Genomic DNA, 18245 nt, shown 5'->3' with positions numbered 1-18245 from the left:
GTCCACAGCGCCTATGGGGGTGGGCGGGGTCCCCGCCCCGCCCTCAAGCCATCCTATTGGCTGCTCCTGTGCAGCCAGTCTCCCATTGGACTCTCTATAGCTCTGTCATTCCCACCGCAACCCTCCTCAGCTCACACTGCCCCTCTTCCTCTGGCCGCTCATCACTCTACTGAAATCACTTACCTCAAGGCCAGCAGGGACTTCCATGTGGCCAAATCCAGGGTCCCTATCCTGTCTCCATCTTTCTCAGCTTGCTGGAAACTACTCCTCCTGCTCAGAAGTTTTCCTATCTTAGTTTCAGGTGATTCAGTGGTAAAGGATCTGCCTGCATTGCAGGAGACACAGGTTCTGTCTCTGGGTCAGGAAGATCCCCTGGATGAGGAAATAGCAACCGGCTCCTGTATTCTGGCCTGGAGAATCCCATGGACAGAGGAGCCTGGTGGGGCTACAGTCCATGGGACCTCAAAGAGTTGGACATGACTGAAGCAAATGAGCATGCATGCATGCATCTTAGTTTTGGTGGTCCATCCCAGTCTGCTTAGCCAGTCAGTCTCTTTTTCCCTCAACTGATTTCTCAGTCTTTCGATGGGGACCCCTCCTCTTTTCTCTCCATCTTCTCTTCCTGGGTGAGTTCACCCAGTCTTGTGGATTTGAGTCTTATCTCTAAGCTCATCACTCCTGAATTTGGGTTTTTGTGTTTTTTTGGCCTTGCCGGGTATCTTGTGAGATCCCAGTTTCCTAACCAGGGATTGAACCCAGGCCGTGACGGTGAAAGCCCTGAGGCCTAACCACCCAGCTACCAGGGAACTCCCCGATGCTTGAGTTCTTTAGTGACCATGGGCACTTTCTCCTGCTGCCTGATCGACACCCAGATGACTGTCTCACTGGCAGCTCAGATGTAACCAATGCAAAGCCAGACTCTCACTACCTCTCACTTCACACAAAAGAAAGAAACAAAAACCTGACGTGGTGGACAGTATCACCATCTTACCAGGTGCTGATGGCAGAAATCTGGGGTCATCCTGGGTTTTTCCCTTGGCCCCAAACTCCATCTCTCAGTAGGTCCTGTTGTAGAAACAGAGGGTTCTAAAATAGATTCCATCACTCTCCTTCTCACTGTGTCCCTGCCACGTCTGGGTCCAGGAGGCCACCGTCCTCTGTCACCCGGTCGTGGCAGCAGCTACCTGACAGCCTCCTCACCTCCATCCCTGCTCTCTGGCTTCCACAGAGGAGCTGGCGCTTCCTGGTGAAGACAGGTCTATGCCGGCTCTTGCCAGTGTCCCTGACACTCAGGATAAAATCTCTGCTTCCTGCCACGGGGCCCAGGGGGCCGCCCCCACACGCCCTGGCTGCCTCTTCACCCTCGCTGTGCAGCCCCTCCCCTGTCCTGTCATGGCCACCGTCCCTTCCTCCCTTCAAGCCTCCAGCTTGCCCCCTCATGTGTCACATCCTCTGCCCGGGATGTTCCTCCCCACACATCCTTGACCACCTGTCCCAGATCAGGGTCCTTGCCTTCAGCTGCTCTGATTTCTGGGGGATCCTCAGTTTCTTCATTGTGGGGTGCACACAGCCACTGTCCTCTGTCCCTTCTCCATCCCTAAAGAGAGCAAGGTGGCCTGGCCTTTTTTTAAGTTTTTGTACCCCTGGTTCTCTAATGCCCTGCCAGGACCAGCTTACATTTGGGATCGTCTTGTGTGTAAAAGAACATCCGGCTTCCTTTGGTCCTAGGCGCCTTCTAGACCCTTGGGGGCAGGTTGCCCATGCCGCCTCCTGTGTGTGAGACTTAATGTGGGGTTGATGTCTTTTCCAACAGACAGAGGCCAGGCCTCCTCCAGCCACATCAATATTCATTTGTTTACTTACTTATCCTCTGTCTCTCCTAGGCCCCAGGAGGACAGAATCAATGCATTATCTAGTTTCAGTGGTGGTCCAAGAAATATGTAAGTAAGTGAATTAAGAAATGAGCAAGGGACTTCCCTGGTGGTCCAGTGGTTAAGAATCCAACTTGCAGTGCAGGGGACATGGATTCAATCCCTGATTCGGGAACTTGGATCTTGCAGGCTGCAGTGCAACTAAACCCACACGTCACAGCTGCTGAGCCGAAGCACTCCAACTAGAGAATCTGTGCATTGCAACAAAAGATCCCATGTGCTGCAACTAAGACCCAACGCAGCCAAATAAATAAGTATTTTTAAAAAATTAAAGAAAGGAGTGAAAGACTATAAGCAGGATACTTGAACAAGAACGTGAAGAGGCTTTTCCTTCAGAGGGTCTGAAATACAGCCTGTCCGGGTAAAATCACTTCCTATATCTATGCCCAGGCAGGTGCTCCAGTGCTGATAATGCAAAACAGACAGAGGTAGTTGAGGAATCTTTTTTTTTTTTTTTTTTGCACTTAGACATGTATCAGCCTTTCTTTCCAGCTTCATTTCCCTTCAGGCAATAGGCTTAGTTAACCTTTCCCGAGTTCAGACAGTGGGTGTAGGGACCCGAATGGATGGAAGGACAGGAGAGAAGCTATTTGGGATTGATTTGCGTGTAAGCAAATGGAAATGCTCCAGCCACACACGGGTGGGTGCGTGTTGTGGGTCCACCGTACACAAGATGGCATTTGTTGCCTGACTGTGGAGCCCTCTGACCCCTCCACCCTCATGTCCTGTGGTCAACCACACTCATCAGAGAGGCCAAGAGTCCCCTATAGGAACCATCAGAGGCTGGAGAGATGGAAGTGGTGACTTGGGTAGGAGAAGGCAGCCCTTCCCTTCCTTTTTCCCACCCCCTACCACCAGGCATCCTGCCGCTAGGTGGAAAGGGCTCTTTCTGGGGCCAGAGCTGAAGGTGAGGGGCAGGAGGAGACTCTAAGAGTGATGTTAGGGGCCTCGGCAATGTGTGGGAGCATTTGGGGTTGTTCCAGTGCCCTGGAGGTACTGCTTGTATCTCCTGGGCAGCCAGAGACTTAAGCCCCTGTGGTTCATGAGACCTCCCATCCCTCAAGGAAGCACTGCCTGCCCCAGGTGCCACCGCAGCCCCACGGAGAGGCTCTGTGGGGCTCAACCCTGGCTTCTTCCGGGTTTGCTGAGATGCTGTGTAATATTAAGGAAGGAATCTGATTTCTCCTGACCCTGTAAAGGCTGCTCCTATAAAGGGGAGATGGTGGGTGGGCTGTCTTCTCTCGGGAAGACTGAAGAGTGGGTTTCCAGAGGGGCAGTCCTTCCGAGTCTGGGTGTGTGAGCTTTGGTCCAGCACAGAGCAGCCAGGCCACCCTGGACCCACTGATGCCCGTCCATGGAGGCCACTGCCCATGGCCGTCACTGGGCCAGGTCTGTAAAACTTCCGTAGCTCTTTGAAGAGCCTGCAGAGATTTTTTCCAGCTGAGGAATAGAATCTTCCTGAGTTTCGTTCATACCCATGTTTCAGGAGGAAGTCCTGAGCATCTTCTCGCTCATCCCCTTACCCCTGCCTCATGCTTCATTGGCCATGCCTCAGATTGGCAGCTGCTGAATTTTACTCTAACATTGGGTTTAATTCTCTCCCCACCCCCACATTTACCTTTCCTCAACTAGCACCCCACAACTCTGCTCTAAATGCTGTCCAAATGCATTAAAGGATGTTCAAGTTAAACATGCATTTCACCAGATACCCTATTGCCCCAGATCTGCACACCTGTTAGGTGCATCGTGGGAGGAGACAAACAGCCTTGTCCCAAACGTGTTAGGAACTTTGACCTCTTTATTTCAGTGTATGTCTTTTCTTTTCTTTTTTTTAACACCAAAAATATTTTGTATTAACAATGTTGTGATAGTTCCAGGTGAATAGCGAAGGGACTCGGCCATACATCTATCAGTGTATTTCTTAGAGTCAGGACTGGCAAAGCCCTGTCGCCTTTTACTAAAACATCTGGATGTGAAAGTGTTAGTCACTCAGTCTTGTTTGACTCTTTGCCACCCGCATGGACTGTAGCCCACCAGGCTCCTCTGCCATGGCATTCTCCAGGCAAGAATACTGGAGTGGGCTGCCATTTCCTTCTCCAGGGGATCTTCCTGACCCAGGGATCACACCCACGTCTCTCATGTCTCCTGCATTGGCTGATGGGTTCTTGCCATCTGAGCCACTGGGAAGCCATCATGCACACCGATCTTTGTGCTGTGCTTTGTTGTCATGAAGCTTTGATTAACTTACTATCGTGTCTCAACATTTTCCCCTGCTAAAGAACAGGGATCAGAAATGGCATGAACATGGCCTCTCTTTGCCCGTGGGAGAGTGATGGGGGAGGAGGCGGCCTCTGGCTTGTCATGAAGACTCTGCAGTTTTCATTCACTTGATTCGCAGGTGTTTATTAAAAAATAGTGCAGGATGCTGTCGGAGTGACAGTTTACAAGACACAGTCCCTGCTCTGAGAGAGTTGACAGATCTGTGTAAGTAGGAGGAATAGAAAATGTTCAAAGTGCCTGGGAATTCTGAGATCATGCCTGGTGGTCCGGAGGGCTTGGTGAGGAAGCTGGTGTTTGTGCTGGAATTAAACCTAAATAGGTGAAATAGCCAGAAGTGGGTGAGGAAGGACACTCAGCAGGTGGTGAGGGGGGCTCCTAAAGAAGGGGAGAGGAGGCTGCTGGAGGGGTGCTGAGGAGGCTGGGTGGGAAGGAGGGCTTACTTAGGAGAAATCATAGGCCTGTGCCTGGCATTTCCAGCCCCAACTCTGGCCATCCCAGGGCAGACTGAGGTTCCCAGGGCCCTGCACCCCAGTTTCCGCCCCTCAGTCCAGCCCACCATGAGAGACTAGCTATAGTGGTAACTGTACTCTGCAGCCATGTGGGTAGGTAGGAATTTTCCTGCTGATCAGGAAGGAGCCATCGCCCTCATCATAATGCCAGGGGCAGAGTGGTGACTCCAGGTAGACAGTAATTATGGTCCATTTCCAGCCGAGCCTCAGCCAATTCACTTGCATTCCGCCTGCAGCCACCCAAAGTTCAGACTTCAAGTTTCACAAAACCCATAACTGTTGCTAATAATTTCTGAAGTTGTGAGAAACATTTAGAAAAAAATAGAATTGCTGGAGAATTTTTGTTCACACCACCCACGGGTTTTCGCGGGTTATTATTTTGCCTAGAACTAGCAACTGCTAAGCCTGAGCCTCCAACTGAGCCTAAGCGAGTGCTTAGGAAGGGCAGTTGCCCTTTGATCAACCAGAAATTCTAGGCACTACTGCGCTGTTTCTGTGCTAACTTCCTGTCTGCCTCTCAGGGACAGTAAGAGAGGAGAGGGGTAGCAGAACTCACTTTAACCCCATGGCGTTGTTTACTTGCTGTCGTGTCTGACTCTTTGTGACCCCATTGACTGTATCCTGCCAGGCTCTTCTGTCCATGGGATTCTCCAGGCAAGAATACTGGAGTGGGTTGCCATTTCCTTCTCCAGGGGATCTTCCTGAACCAGGGATTGAATCCACATCTCCTTCATCTCCTTTATTGACAGGTGGATTCTTTACCATTGAGCCACCAGGGAAGCCCTTAACCCCATGGTGAGAGCCTGTGATGAGAGGAGGAGTTCCCTGAGCTCAAGATAACCCCAAACTTTTATTTTAAAATAAGCTTCCCAAGTTTATAATTAACTTCCAAGTTAAAAGAATACTCCCCACCTTCTGTGCATACCAGGATGCATAGGGGGTTCCTTTTCAGCAAAGTTGATGGCCAGCCAGGTGCAATTGCTAGAAACACTGCAAAATGTGAAGATAAATGTTTCTACTTAGGGGGCAAATGCATCTCTATTAGCAACCGATTATGACATTCTCAGAGTCAAAGCCTCTACCCTGGATGGTTTTTATCTGGCCTCTGAGAAAACCTGCTGGTGAGATGCTTCCCGATTCCCTCCAGGCATGTTTGGAGCCCACCTGCTGCAATCCAGATATCCTGATTGTACAGGGTCTGGTAGTGCCTGGCGCAGGAGGGTGGCCTGGGCACCCAGCGAGTTTGGACACCAGTGACCCTGAGCGCTGTTATTTGTTAAGTGCCTGTTGTGGTCTGGACTCTTGTGTTACGTACGTTCCATGCACTTTCTAATCCTCACAACAACCCTAGGAGTTAGGAATTGTTTCCTTCACTACATGGGTGGGGAAGCTAAAGCCCAAAGAAGTTAAGCAAACTGCCTAACCCCCCTGACTTGGCAGTGCAGAGCTGGGATTTGAACATGAATTTGGGACCCTCCATGCCCGAATGCACATGCTGTACCACCCCCCTCCTTTTCTGAATACAGGACCCAGTCAGCCCAGGCCTTCCTCAGCACATCAGGGACCACCTGCCTCAGTGTCCAGGTGATGATTTGAACAGCTCTTTATCCTCCAAGTGAGGGAAAATGCTGCTGAAAACTGTTGACCAGAAAAAAGAAAAAAAAAAGCACAACCTGAGAGCTGTGAGTTCAGTCTGATTTGGGGCCAAATGAGGACTGTAGCCTGGGAAATGGACTCTCAGATAGCTCCGAGGAACTGTTCTGAAGAGGAGAGGGGCGGTCAGTACATATGTGACTTTGGTGACAAGGGATGCATGCAGGCAAGCACAGGTCTTGGCAGAAGCTTGCTGCCAGTCACCAGAAGCAGATGTCCCCATTAATGATTTTGATGCTTTTCTTGATGTGAGAAGATGCAAGACATTGGGCTCATAAAATCTGAAAATATCTAACTATCTGAAGGCCTGTTCTGCCAGTGTGTCCTGGAGCACAGAGTGCCTCATTCCTGATCTCCACCCTGAATTCCCTTCAGGTGTGGAAGATCAGTGACTGCAGTGGCTAGTGCCGTCATTCTTGAAGAATCAAGCGGAGAGCGACAATTTTTAGTCAACAGAACACACTTGCATATATTTATAGGGCCTCTTCTGACCTTTTGTGATGTTTTCAGGACCTTGAAAATGTTCTGGTGATTTTCTCATCCTAAGGGGACCCTTGAGGATTGTCTGGAAGGCTCCTAGCAGGAGAACCCTACTGCACTGTATACCCTTAACCGTGGAAAGGGCCTCCTCTCCCAGCAGAGGTCCAGCCTCCCCATGAGCCTCTGCAGCGCTGGAGGGCACCGGTGGGAGGTGCAGAGGAGGGGGACGCCTGGGGGCCACGGGAACCTGGCTGCCCTGAAGGCCGCTGAAGTGGCAGACATCTCTGTCAGGCTGACATCTCTGTCAGGCAGATATCTCTGTCAGCCTGACCTCACAGGGAACATCAGACCTCCCCTTAACTCTGGTGGCCAAGGCATCCCCTAGCCCAGGAAGGCGGCTCTGAGAGCCTGGTGGCCCCTCCCTGGGCTGGATACATCTGGACACTCTCCCTTCACTGTGTTCTTCATGGAAGAGTCATTGCAGAAGGAGAGGTCTTTGCTACGAATCCCAGCTGGCATCCCAGGCCAGCTCACAATGCTGGTCTTTCTCTCGCTGTCCTCGTCCTTCCCTTCCCTTTCCTCTCCTGCTGCCTTGATCACCTCCTGGAGAGGCGCGTGGAACACCCTGGAGGTAGTGGATTTGGCAGAAGCTCTAACTTGTGGAACTGGAAATGCATCAGGTGATGGGACTCCACGGCCCTGGGCAGCTCTATAGAGGGCATGCATCTGCCAGGATGGGAATGCCCTGGAAAGCCAGAGAATGCCCTGGAAAGCCAGAGCCCCGGTCCCTACTCTGCCAGTGTCCGCCTATGGGACCTGAGGTGTAGTCACCTGCCAGCTACCATGCATGGAGCATGCCCTGGGCCTGTGGGCCTCAGACACTGTCTTGGACCTTCCCCTACCACCTGCTGGTCAGCTGCCTCCCCACTGGCTTTGTCCAGAAGGAGTGTGGGCAGGGGAGAGGCTGGGGCGTTTCCCGCTGACCCTCTCTGCCCCGGCAGGGTTGGGGGGGCAGGGGTGCATATCTCTGACAGTGTCTGACCTTCCTCAGCCTCCAGGTCCCACCAGATACACCTTCATAGCTCCAACTTCCACAGGAGCTCAGCCACTAGGCACTGTCATCCCGCCTGCCCACTGGTGGCAGTGACTTCCCGCTTCTGCTCATCTCAGGAGCCTCATTGCCCACGTTGGTTTTCCCATCATCCGCAGAGGCAGTTGCCTCATTATGGCCCTTCTCTGTAGATCCCTGGGTCCCGGTTGTCCCTGGCTGCCCACTTTACGTCATGTCAGCTCTGAAAGGAGGCCTGGCCAGCCTTTCCCAACCCTCAGACACTCCCATTTCACAGATGAGACCACTGAAGCTCAGAGGGAAGAAGTGACTTGTTTGGGGTCACTAGGCTGGTGAGGAGTTGAGCTAGAACTCAGCCCAAGCTCCTTCCTGTTCCTCTAGCCGCTCCTGGAGGACTTGACCTCTCTGAGTTTCTGTCTCCCCAACTCTGGAAAAAGCCAGCAGGAACTGCCTTGCAGCATCCTTTGCAGAATGAGAGATAGTGTCTGTTAAGACCCTCCAGGCCCCAAACCATGGAACATCCCCATCAGGTGGGCCCATTTAGCTGACCGTCTCCAGGGGGCCTGGGTTGCTGCTAGAAGAGAGCTCCAGACATGCCTTCTAGCAGCCCGAGTGGGGCGGGCAGCTCCCTGCAGACACGACTGCATGGGGTGAGCTGAGGCCGGCCTGTGCGTCTCCTCTGGCCGGGGCTTTCGTGCGCCTGGGAAGAGGCTCGGAAGTTAACTCTCCCCTGTTTTGGTCAAAAGCTCATAGCGGTTTCCACAGGTGTGGGTTTGTAGCTGGCCTCGATGGTCTGGGCTGTGATTGTTTCTTGAGGTGTGTTTAAGGGCCACGGCAGCTCCTCTTATTGAGGAAAGGGAGCTCTTTGTGGGAAGAGGTGAAAAAGCACCAACTCCACAGAAACCATCTTTCTGGATCCAGAGATAGAACTGTTCTTATCTTGCATCCCAGAGTTTGGATTTGTCAACTAAAAAAGTACACAATATGAGGATTTTGAGTAAAGTTTTATTTGGAGCAAAATAAGGACTGCAGCCCGGGAGATAGCTCTGAGAGACTGCTCCAAAGGGGCAGTGGGGGAAGGTCAGTATATAAGATTTTGGTGAAGGGAAGAGTTCAGTGCAGTCAAGTGCTTACTTTACAAAAGGTTTTCTGCTGGTCACAAGGAGCTGATGTCGCCACGAAGGAATCTAGACCTTTTCTAGATATGAGAGGGTCCCTGGTAGTGTCACTTGCTGAGTCACGTATGACTCTTTGTGACCCCATGGACTGTAGCCCGCCAGGCTCCTCTGTCCATGGAATTTCCCAGACAAGAATCCTGGGATGGGTTGCCATTTTCTTCTCCAAGGGATCTTCCTGACCCAGAGATCGAACCCAGGTGTCCTACGTTGCAGGCAGATCCTTTACCATCTGAGCCACCAGGGAAGCCCTTTCTAGATACGAAGAGATGCAAAAATCGAGATCATGAAATCAGTTCCTGAAAATATCCAACTCTCTAAAGACCTGTCCCATGAGATTCCCTGGAGCACAGAGCGCCTCACTCCACCCTGAACTCCCTCAGGGGGCATTGAAGGTCAGCAGCTGCAGCAGCACGGGGTTCAATCTCCACAGCGGCAGATGGCAAATGCCCATCTTGTTGTTCAGTCACTGGCAAATGCCCTTGGCAAGTGCCAATTGGTAGTTGACAGGTTCAAGAGAGGAAACAAACCAACTTTTTCTCCCCCTAAAAATCATAGAATGTGAGGGTCAAAAAAAATTATCAAGGGCAGAATAAGCTTCCATTTTACAGAGGAGGAAAACAAGGCTTCAGTTGGGTTAAGTGACCTTTGTGAGGTCACGTGGCATGTTGGTGGCAGAACCAAGCCCAGGGCCCAGGCCTCACCCCCACTAGTCGGGGGGTCTGTGATGGGGAGGCTGTGGCCTGGGCCTGCACGGAGCCGCCTGTGTGGCATTGTCCAAATTCCAGGGGAACATTTGAGAATCAGGTCAGGGACACCCAGGGATTTGGATAGTCCCAGATTACTCCTGTAGCTGCAGAAACAAGCTCAGTCTCGGTGATGATTTTGCCCATAAATATCTTAATTTTATTTACTAGGTTGTCTGGCACGTAATAGCATGCGTTATTAATAGAGGAGCTTAATGCTATCTATTAGGTAGGCATACTCTTTGCCATGGAAGATGAACATCTATTTTACGATGTAACTTACAATGCCGTATGACAGCCGCACGTGCTCAGAATCTTGTCACAGGCTTCCGTCTGACCTCACGTGAAGGGATAGGAGTCGGGATGATCTTGCAGACAGCTCAGCATCACTAGAATGATGATTCGTGTATAAGCGCATCTCCGAGTGAGGTGTTCTCCGAGCTAGATCTCTGTTTTGAGGGTCCGGACAGGATAAGCATGTGGTTCTGAAACTCTTATTCTCCCCAACTGCCCAAGTCTGTCCGCTACCTCCAATGGTGAGTCACGGCGATTTCATCTGCCACCCGCGACCTTGCGAGCGCTACAACCACGGAACCGTGGTGGAGTTTTACTGCGACCCCGGCTACAGCCTCACCAGTGACTACAAGTACATCACCTGTCAGTACGGGGAGTGGTTTCCATCCTACCAGGTCTACTGCGTCAAGTCAGGTGAGCACATGGAGTGCGTCCCTGGACCAGGTCCAGACGACACACAGCAGCCAGTGGCATGTCCTGGGCCCTGGCCCTCCTCGCCCACACACAGGCTTAGGAACAGGATGTAGACGTTCATCTTTGTGGCTCCATGTGGCCGATGCTTCCCGACCCCGGTCGGGAGCATCAACCCACCCGTGCCCAGGTTAATATGCTGACCCTCTGAATGGGGTCCCTAGACCCCAGCACCCATGGAAGAACCCAGCCACTGTGGACTCTGTCTTCTCCCAGCCTTGTCCCCTTCCCCGGACAAGGACACAAGCTCAGGGTATGACCCAAGCAATGTAAGACTCTGCCTTTCTCTTACGCTCAGAACACAGATGATATAATTATGGGCAAGACCTGCTCTCACTTTCAAAAACATAAGCCTTTTGCAAGCTTCAGTGCTTCCGTTGTTGTTCAGTCACCCAGTTGTATCCAACTCTTTTCAACCCCATGGACTGCAGCATGCCAGGCCTCCCTGTCCCTCACCATCTCCCGGAGTTTGCCCAAGTTCACGTTCATTGCATTGGTGATGCCATCCAACCATCTCATACTCTGACGCCCTCTTCTCCTTCTGCCCTCCATCTTTCCCAGCATCAGGGACTTTTCCAGTGAGTCGTCTGTTTGCATCAGATGACCAAAATACTGGAGCTTCAGCTTCAGCATCAGTCCTTCTAGTGAACATTCAGTGCTTCCTACTTGATAACAAATGACTAGCAAACCATCCTCACCACTGGCCTCAGAGCATCAGTGTAGGGACCCCGTGGTGAAGACCTGGGCACCAGCACACCACTGTCTCCTGCCTGCCCCGATCCTGCCTGCTCACCCTGGTGTTTTCCAGGCATAGCCATGGCTGCCTGCCCCAAGCTGATGGCTGCACACCTTCCCCCTGGATGTGGCACGTGGGGGAAGCATTCGCTCACACAGCACACGTGGAGGCCCATCAATGCTCACATGAACCCATGCAGGAGAGGGGGCCCACCCAGCCATCAGTGTGTGGGCACCCCAGCGCCCAGCACAGCCCGGCAGCCTCACAGCCGCTGTGTTCTCTCTTCCGGCAGAGCAAACGTGGCCCAGCACCCACGAGACCCTCCTGACCACGTGGAAGATCGTGGCGTTCACGGCAACCAGCGTGCTGCTGGCGCTGCTGCTCGTCATCCTGGCCAGGATGTTCCAGACCAAGTTCAAGGCCCACTTTCCCCCAAGGTCAGTGCCGCGGCCCTGGGCAGCCCACAGCCACCCAGGCCGGGCACAGTGCAGCTGCCTAGAGCAGCAGAGAGAAAGGATGGTCAGCCTCGAGGGGTGCAGAGCCCAGCATCTGAGGGGAGTAGGGGGATGAAGCCAACATGCCTTCCTGCGAGGTTTTGGGGTCTGTGCAAGGTGGAGACAGACTCATTTCCTTCTTTCCGCCTCGCTCTCCCCCTCCAACCATGAACCCCTGTCTCCCTCTTTCCCTGGCTAGACATTCTCGGGGCAGGCCTTGTACAGGGTGCAGAGAAGGGGAGCAGAGTCAGAGATGCACGCCCCACGCCTCCCCACCCCCAGGGGCACCCCCATTGCCCACTGTGTGCCCGTGGCTCTCGAGTTATGTACCTTAGAGCTTCCAGGCCATGAAGGAGGACAAGAAATACACAGAACTAATTAGGGACGAGGTCCAAGGTGCGTGACCCAACAGAGCTTCCAAACCTGTGTGCAAAACCTCGGCAAGTCTCAGGAAGGAAAAAGGCTCTGTTTGGGGGCCAGGGCAGGGCTGATGCGCTTCTGCCTCCAGGTAGGATCTGACCTTTCAGAGTGGGACCTGTGGGCAGGGGCAGAGTGGAGGTGGGGGGGGTCTCCATCCTCCTCGGCTGCACCAGTGAGCTGGGCTAAGTGTCTTCATCCTCACTCTCGTCATCACCGAGAGGACTCTATCAAAGTCCCTCAGAGGCGAGTCTGGTCCTCTCAGTGCCCGGAGCAGCTGTGGCCCTTCCCCTCTGGTGCCAGCCACTTGTCCCGAACCAAGCATGCCAGTGCTCTGCAAAACCAAGAGCCACCCAGCACTGCTGTTGGTAGATCACTGTTCCTGAAAGGAGAAGTCATTTAGGAAGCACCCAGATGAGCTTGTGAACATAAGGAGGAGGAAGGTGGGCCACCGAACATCATAGGATGTTAGCCAGGGCTCCCTGATTCACAAAGGCATCACATATCCCCGTGGATTCCTGTGCCCACGTCAGAGTCTTCTCACACAGGGACCTCAGGCTTCAGCCAAGGGCATGTGTCTGCCCACAGGGACAGGCTGGCCGCTGGGGGCATGTGTACCACTCTTCCAGCAAAGACGGCTTCCAGGACTAACCACTTCCCACTCAGCCCTCCAGGAAAACCCACGCTCACACTCCCAGCCAGATGTTGGGGAGAGAAGCAGGCAGGGCTGCTAGAGACAGCATCCCACCTTTCCCCTCAACTTCGTGCCCCCAGAACGGCCTCATCCCACAAAGCAGTGCCCCCCCGACCTGGCTGCTGGGGCCCCATGACCTGAAGGCACCCCACTCTTCCAGCCTTGGAGCTGTGCTAGGTGGGGGGTAGGGGTAGGGGCCCCTGCATCCTCGCTGGACACAGAGTGTGTGAGCACCATCCTGGGGCCACAGCCTAGCCCCTGCTGAAATGCCAGAGCCGTCCTTCCTCTCGAACCCGTCACCTGCACTCTCCGTCCTCACATTATTTATGAGTTAAGAGACAGTGTTCTATCATTGAGCAATTAGACTATCTAAAGAAGGCCTGGGGGTTACAAGGAGAAAGCCAAACTCTACACTGTGATTTCTAGTACATGGTGTATTTGAATGTGGCCTATAGAGCTATTTTTCTACATAGGCTTGGGAACCGAGTTTCCAGGATACAGACTAAAATTAAGATGTTTTTTTAAATGATCCCTAACACTCACTATACTTTTTTTTTTTTTTCCAATTCCTTGAATATTTCCTCCATAGGTTACTCTCTAGCTGTGTGGAAACTGATCTCAGCTATGCAAATTTATCATAAGATTCTCAGGCAGGCCCAGGAAGGGGTTTTTGCTTGTTTTTCTCCTGGTCCCAGAGCTGTAGGCTATGAAGAGATGCTGATGATAGTCTGTGGGGCTGGGATCAGCGAGGGAGAAGCTGACAGCTCATGGGTGCCCTGGTGAGAGCTGTTGTTGTGGAGAGAATGGAGAACAGAGGCATCCTTGGGGTCACCCTGACCTGGGCAGCTTGCAGCTTTCTGAAAGGGACTGAAAAGATAGGCAGGCCTAAGTGAGACAGGAGGCCCAAGTGAGACTGTGCAGGCTGAGGAGTAGGGGAGCTTGGCGGATCCAGGATCCACTCATAAGGGCCACGGAAGGGGAGAGAACCCTGATTTGAAGCAGACTCTTCCTTGCCTCCCAGCCCCCCTCTTTGGGAGTAGGGTATGGGCTTTGTAATTTCCCCCTGTCTCTGTGTGGCCTTAAGGGTGGTGGAACAAGGGGACCCTACCAGCATCTCTAAGCAAGATGCTCCAAAACGCCAGTGGCCTCAAATGTCAGAGAGAGAGACGGCCTGACGCTTTCCTCTGTCCCATACACCAGCATCCAGCCCTCTTCGTCCTCAGACTCGGAGCTCCTGCAGAGGCCGGCATGCAGGAGTTCGTGGCCTGCCCACCCAGCTGACTTGTCCTTCCTTCTGATCGTTTACCTTCTGGCCACATCCCTCAGCACCAGTTGCCAGCAGAGAAGATAAGGAACCAAGTCCCACTGGCCACTTACTAGCCTCCCCAGTTCCTCTAGGGCCCAGGAGCAGAGAGAGGTCAGCTGAGCTGAGACTTTGGCCTCAGACCTGAGGTCTGGAAGGTGCAGGGGACCGGAGACCAAGGGCAAGGCCAGAGCCGAGTGCATGGCAGGGTAAGGGAAACCCCCACTCTGGGCAGCATGGTGAAGCTTAGGTTCAGGTGACCATGAGCCCACAGACCTGGAAAGAGTTCCTTTTTTTTTTTTTCCTGTTGTTGCTTCTCTGTCTTGACTGAAAATGAGCGAGTTTTAGACCACAGCAGAAAACAAACAGGAAGCTTCCTAAGTGCAGCGGTAACTGACAGGGGCACCTAAGGTCCACCTTTCCCAAACTCTTAATGATACTATTCCATTTCCAGCAGGGGACACTGCAGGGCACCTTGGGATGCTTGGTTGGAATGGGCCACACAGTCCCCTGTCCACGAGTTTATAGCACGAGGAGACGATGGAGCCCAGAGGGGCAGGGAAGGGCAAGAGGGAGGCGCAGAGCAGGGGCCAGTGAGGAGAAGAAAAGCTTGTCCCATCTGGAGCGTGGCCCTGGTGGACGCACCATCTGCCGGAGGGGACCCGGCAGGGCGGCTGCATGTCCTGCACCACCAGCTCCGCTGCCCTGAGGACCCCAGCTGCAGTGGGTGGGCACTGTGGCCTCATTCCCGGGGCGACCTGTCACCTTGGCACTGCTTTGCTCTCCACAGGGGACCTCCCAGGAGTTCCAGCAGCGACCCCGACTTCGTAGTGGTGGATGGCGTGCCTGTCATGCTCCCGTCCTATGATGAGGCTGTGAGCGGCGGCTTCAGTGCCTTAGGCCCCGGGTACCTGGCCTCTGTGGGCCAGGGCTGCCCCTTACCTGTGGACGACCAGAGCCCCCCAGCATACCCTGGCTCAGGGGACACAGACACGGGCCCGGGGGAGTCAGAGACCTGTGACAGTGTCTCAGGCTCTTCGGAGTTGCTCCAGAGTCTATATTCACCTCCCACATGCCAAGGGGGCACCCACCCCGCTTCCAACAACCCTGACACAGCTCCCAGCACGGTGGGGGAGGTGGCATCCACCAGCCCAGGCATCGACATTGCAGATGGTAAGCATCAGCCCCAAAGTCCAAGCCATCCTTGCGCAGCCCACCCCCCAACCCTGCTCCCAGCTCAGAGTCAAATCAGAGCTTCCCTCTCTCTCAGCTGAAATTGCATGCTGTACATAGAGGCCGTGGGCAAGGCCGGTTATTGGAAGGAAGGATCATCACCTCATAAGTGATCAGCCCATTAACTGAAATTTCAGGAGGCACAAAAGAGCACCAAGCCATCCAGAGTAGAAAGGCTAGGTGGGCAGAACTTGATTTTCATAGCATCCGTGTAATCCAGGATGCTTTTCTTCTCTCTACCTTAATTAGGCAGGACTTCTGAAAGTGGTGCTCAGGATCAAGGTAACACATGCATGCTAAAAGGGAAGACCTAAATCCGGGCACGAGGGCCCACCCCGGAGAAGTTCTGGGTACATACAGGCTAAGTTTACCAGGTGTGAAGTAGAAGGAAGGTACTACTACTTCCTTGCTACTGCAAGGAAAAGCAGGCTGCAGATCATGGTAAAATAATAAAAATGCATCAGATTAAATAGGGCTCGTTTCCCAGGGGAGGGAGTGCCAGTACCACTTTACAAATGAAAGCACTCATTCCAGCTTATATTGGCAGTAAGTCGCGTTAACTATGTAGACGCAGGGGTCTCCTGGTTCCCCATAGAGAACTCTGTACTTGAACTTGTAACCTTTACCATTAGGACACACGGTTGAAGCCTAACAGTTTAATTTTTATGATCTGGATATGAGATTTTCCAGCTAATGATGTACAGAGGTGTTGGTTTATTTGCCTGTTTACTGATACATGGAACTTAGCATTATCTTCTTCTTACTGATTTGTGTGTCTGTTAGTTGCTCAGTCGTGACTGGCTCTCTGTGACCCCATGGATCGAACCTGGGTCTCTTGCATTGCAGTCAGATTCTTTACCATCTGAGCTACCAGGGAAGTAGGAACTCTATTTTACTGAGGCTCACAATTCCAGATCGTCACAGTATTTTTCAGTGTATTAGTATGATAATCATCTCTTTCTTTGCAGTTTAATAACCATCTCTTTTTACAGAGATCCCTCTAATGGAAGAAGATCCATAATTGGAAAAAGTCCTGATGATTCTGCTACCCCTTTGGGAATGGGAACCGTGTACTTTGGAGTGAGGCCTCTGGAGGACAGAGCTTGGGGGGATGGAGCAAGTTTTCTAATCTATCAACAACACGGGGACAGTGACTCATATTGTGCATCTCGGATTCAAGAGTGAGGCTGATAAACGGCAGCGGCAGTGCTTTAAAAGGAGACTTGAGAATTTGCCAAGACCAGTGAGGAACAGAAGGATAAGGGGGAACCCTGAGCAGTCCTGGATGAAGGTATTAAGGGCATCTCGTGCTGCCGAACATGGGACAGACGGTTCCACGCATATATCCACCAAATATCACCTCCCACCGACTTACGAGTACTACCCGCCTCCTCTGAAAGCATGTCACATTACCTAAATCGCTTCTAAAATCCGCTTCAAACTGTCTCTGGACTCCAGATTCGGATGGCTCAGCCTCTGCGGGAAGTCTGTGTTGAGCTGCTGGAAGAGCAGCAGAGCGCCCCCTGCAGGCTCCCAAAGGAAGGTTCTCGAGTGTCCCTCGGACAGTCTTTCTTGGCTGGACAACCCTACGCAAGGCAAGATTAAAGCGGGACGTGGCAGTTCCACCGAGAATGGAAAGGAAAGACTCAGGCAGACTCTGCTTTCTGGAAATTTCTCCAAAAGGCAGAGTTCCTGTCTTCCGTGCTGTCCTTTGGTGAAATATCGTCAGTATTTGTATTCATGGTCTAGCACATGGATCCACGGCATTGGCTAAAGCTTGTGACTTTACACATGGTCAGAGTGTGTTCAAATACATCTCATGGTGGAGAAGTAGCCAAGGTAATGTTTTGTTTCAGCATTTTTAAAAGCTTCCACTTGATAGTTTATCTCAGTTGTGAGCCCCTTACCTTTTAACTATTAAGAGTTGTTGCCCCCGCTCCCAAAATCAGCCAGATTTAATTTTCCAAAACAGAAATTCTATCTGGAAACACATTCGTCCTCCTCCAGATAAAGTATGAGGTTGAATTATTTTACCCCTTTTATTTTGTCCTGCGAAGCCCGCAGGCTCCAAAGATGGACGGCTCTGCCCTCCTGCTTCGGGGGTCCCCTGGCTGCCTCACCCATCAGTCCATCCAGCACGCCCACCGCACCCTCCCTAGGCCCACTGGGTGTCGTTCCTAAAAAGTGATTGATAAACTCATTTCCTGAGTCCCGAAATGTCTCTTCAAATACATGTTAATCTGTGGAGCTGATTCTTTTTCTCCTCTGGGTTTCAGACAAATACAAACAAAACTTTTTTTTTTCATCCATAAAATTGCTATGCTGATAGAGTGGTGAGAGCTGGAAGCTTGATCAAATCCTGTTTTTTCTTGACACAGACTGATTAAAAATTAAAAAGAAAATGACAGTTTGAAGCGTGACTTTAATAGTGGAGTGGATTTGGTGGGCAGGGAGGGGCAGTGACAGTGATCCCGGGGGAATGGGGTTGGAGACAGCACAGGACCCCAAGCAGAGGCTGAAAGAGGGAGGGAGCGGCAATGGGCGTGCCTGACCAGCATCAGCCGCGAGCTGGGCACCTGGGTAAAGGGCTTTGGTAATCATAACGTTGTTTGGTGCTAAGGCTGGTCTTCACGAGCTTCATGCTTAAACTCCACCTGGCCAGCTCAAACACTGATGGCATGGGTGGCTGAGTGGGAGGGGAGTCGAGAGTTCACTGTGGAAAGCCCCCCAACCACCACCAGCCCCACCATCTGCAGCCTT

General features: G+C 52.3%; 1 protein-coding gene across 7 annotated transcripts in view; it reads left to right on the top strand.

Annotated features, from left to right (window-relative positions):
• SUSD4 (sushi domain containing 4) overlaps nt 1-17887 on the top strand; it is a 133716-nt gene extending 115829 nt beyond the window's left edge. For 6 of the 7 annotated variants that reach the window (XM_024976149.2, XM_024976150.2, XM_024976147.2 and 3 more), the window contains 4 exons: nt 10354-10551; nt 11637-11781; nt 15043-15425; nt 16478-17887. In XM_024976149.2, the coding sequence (XP_024831917.1) occupies nt 10354-10551; nt 11637-11781; nt 15043-15425; nt 16478-16506 (755 nt within the window). In that variant the 3' untranslated portion in view covers nt 16507-17887. 7 annotated transcript variants of the gene reach the window in all.
• The last annotated feature ends 358 nt before the right edge of the window (nt 17888-18245 follow it).

This window comes from Bos taurus, chromosome 16, assembly GCF_002263795.3.
Source record: "Bos taurus isolate L1 Dominette 01449 registration number 42190680 breed Hereford chromosome 16, ARS-UCD2.0, whole genome shotgun sequence".
Taxonomy (NCBI): Eukaryota; Metazoa; Chordata; class Mammalia; order Artiodactyla; family Bovidae; genus Bos; species Bos taurus.
This window is presented reverse-complemented; position numbering and strand designations above follow the sequence as displayed.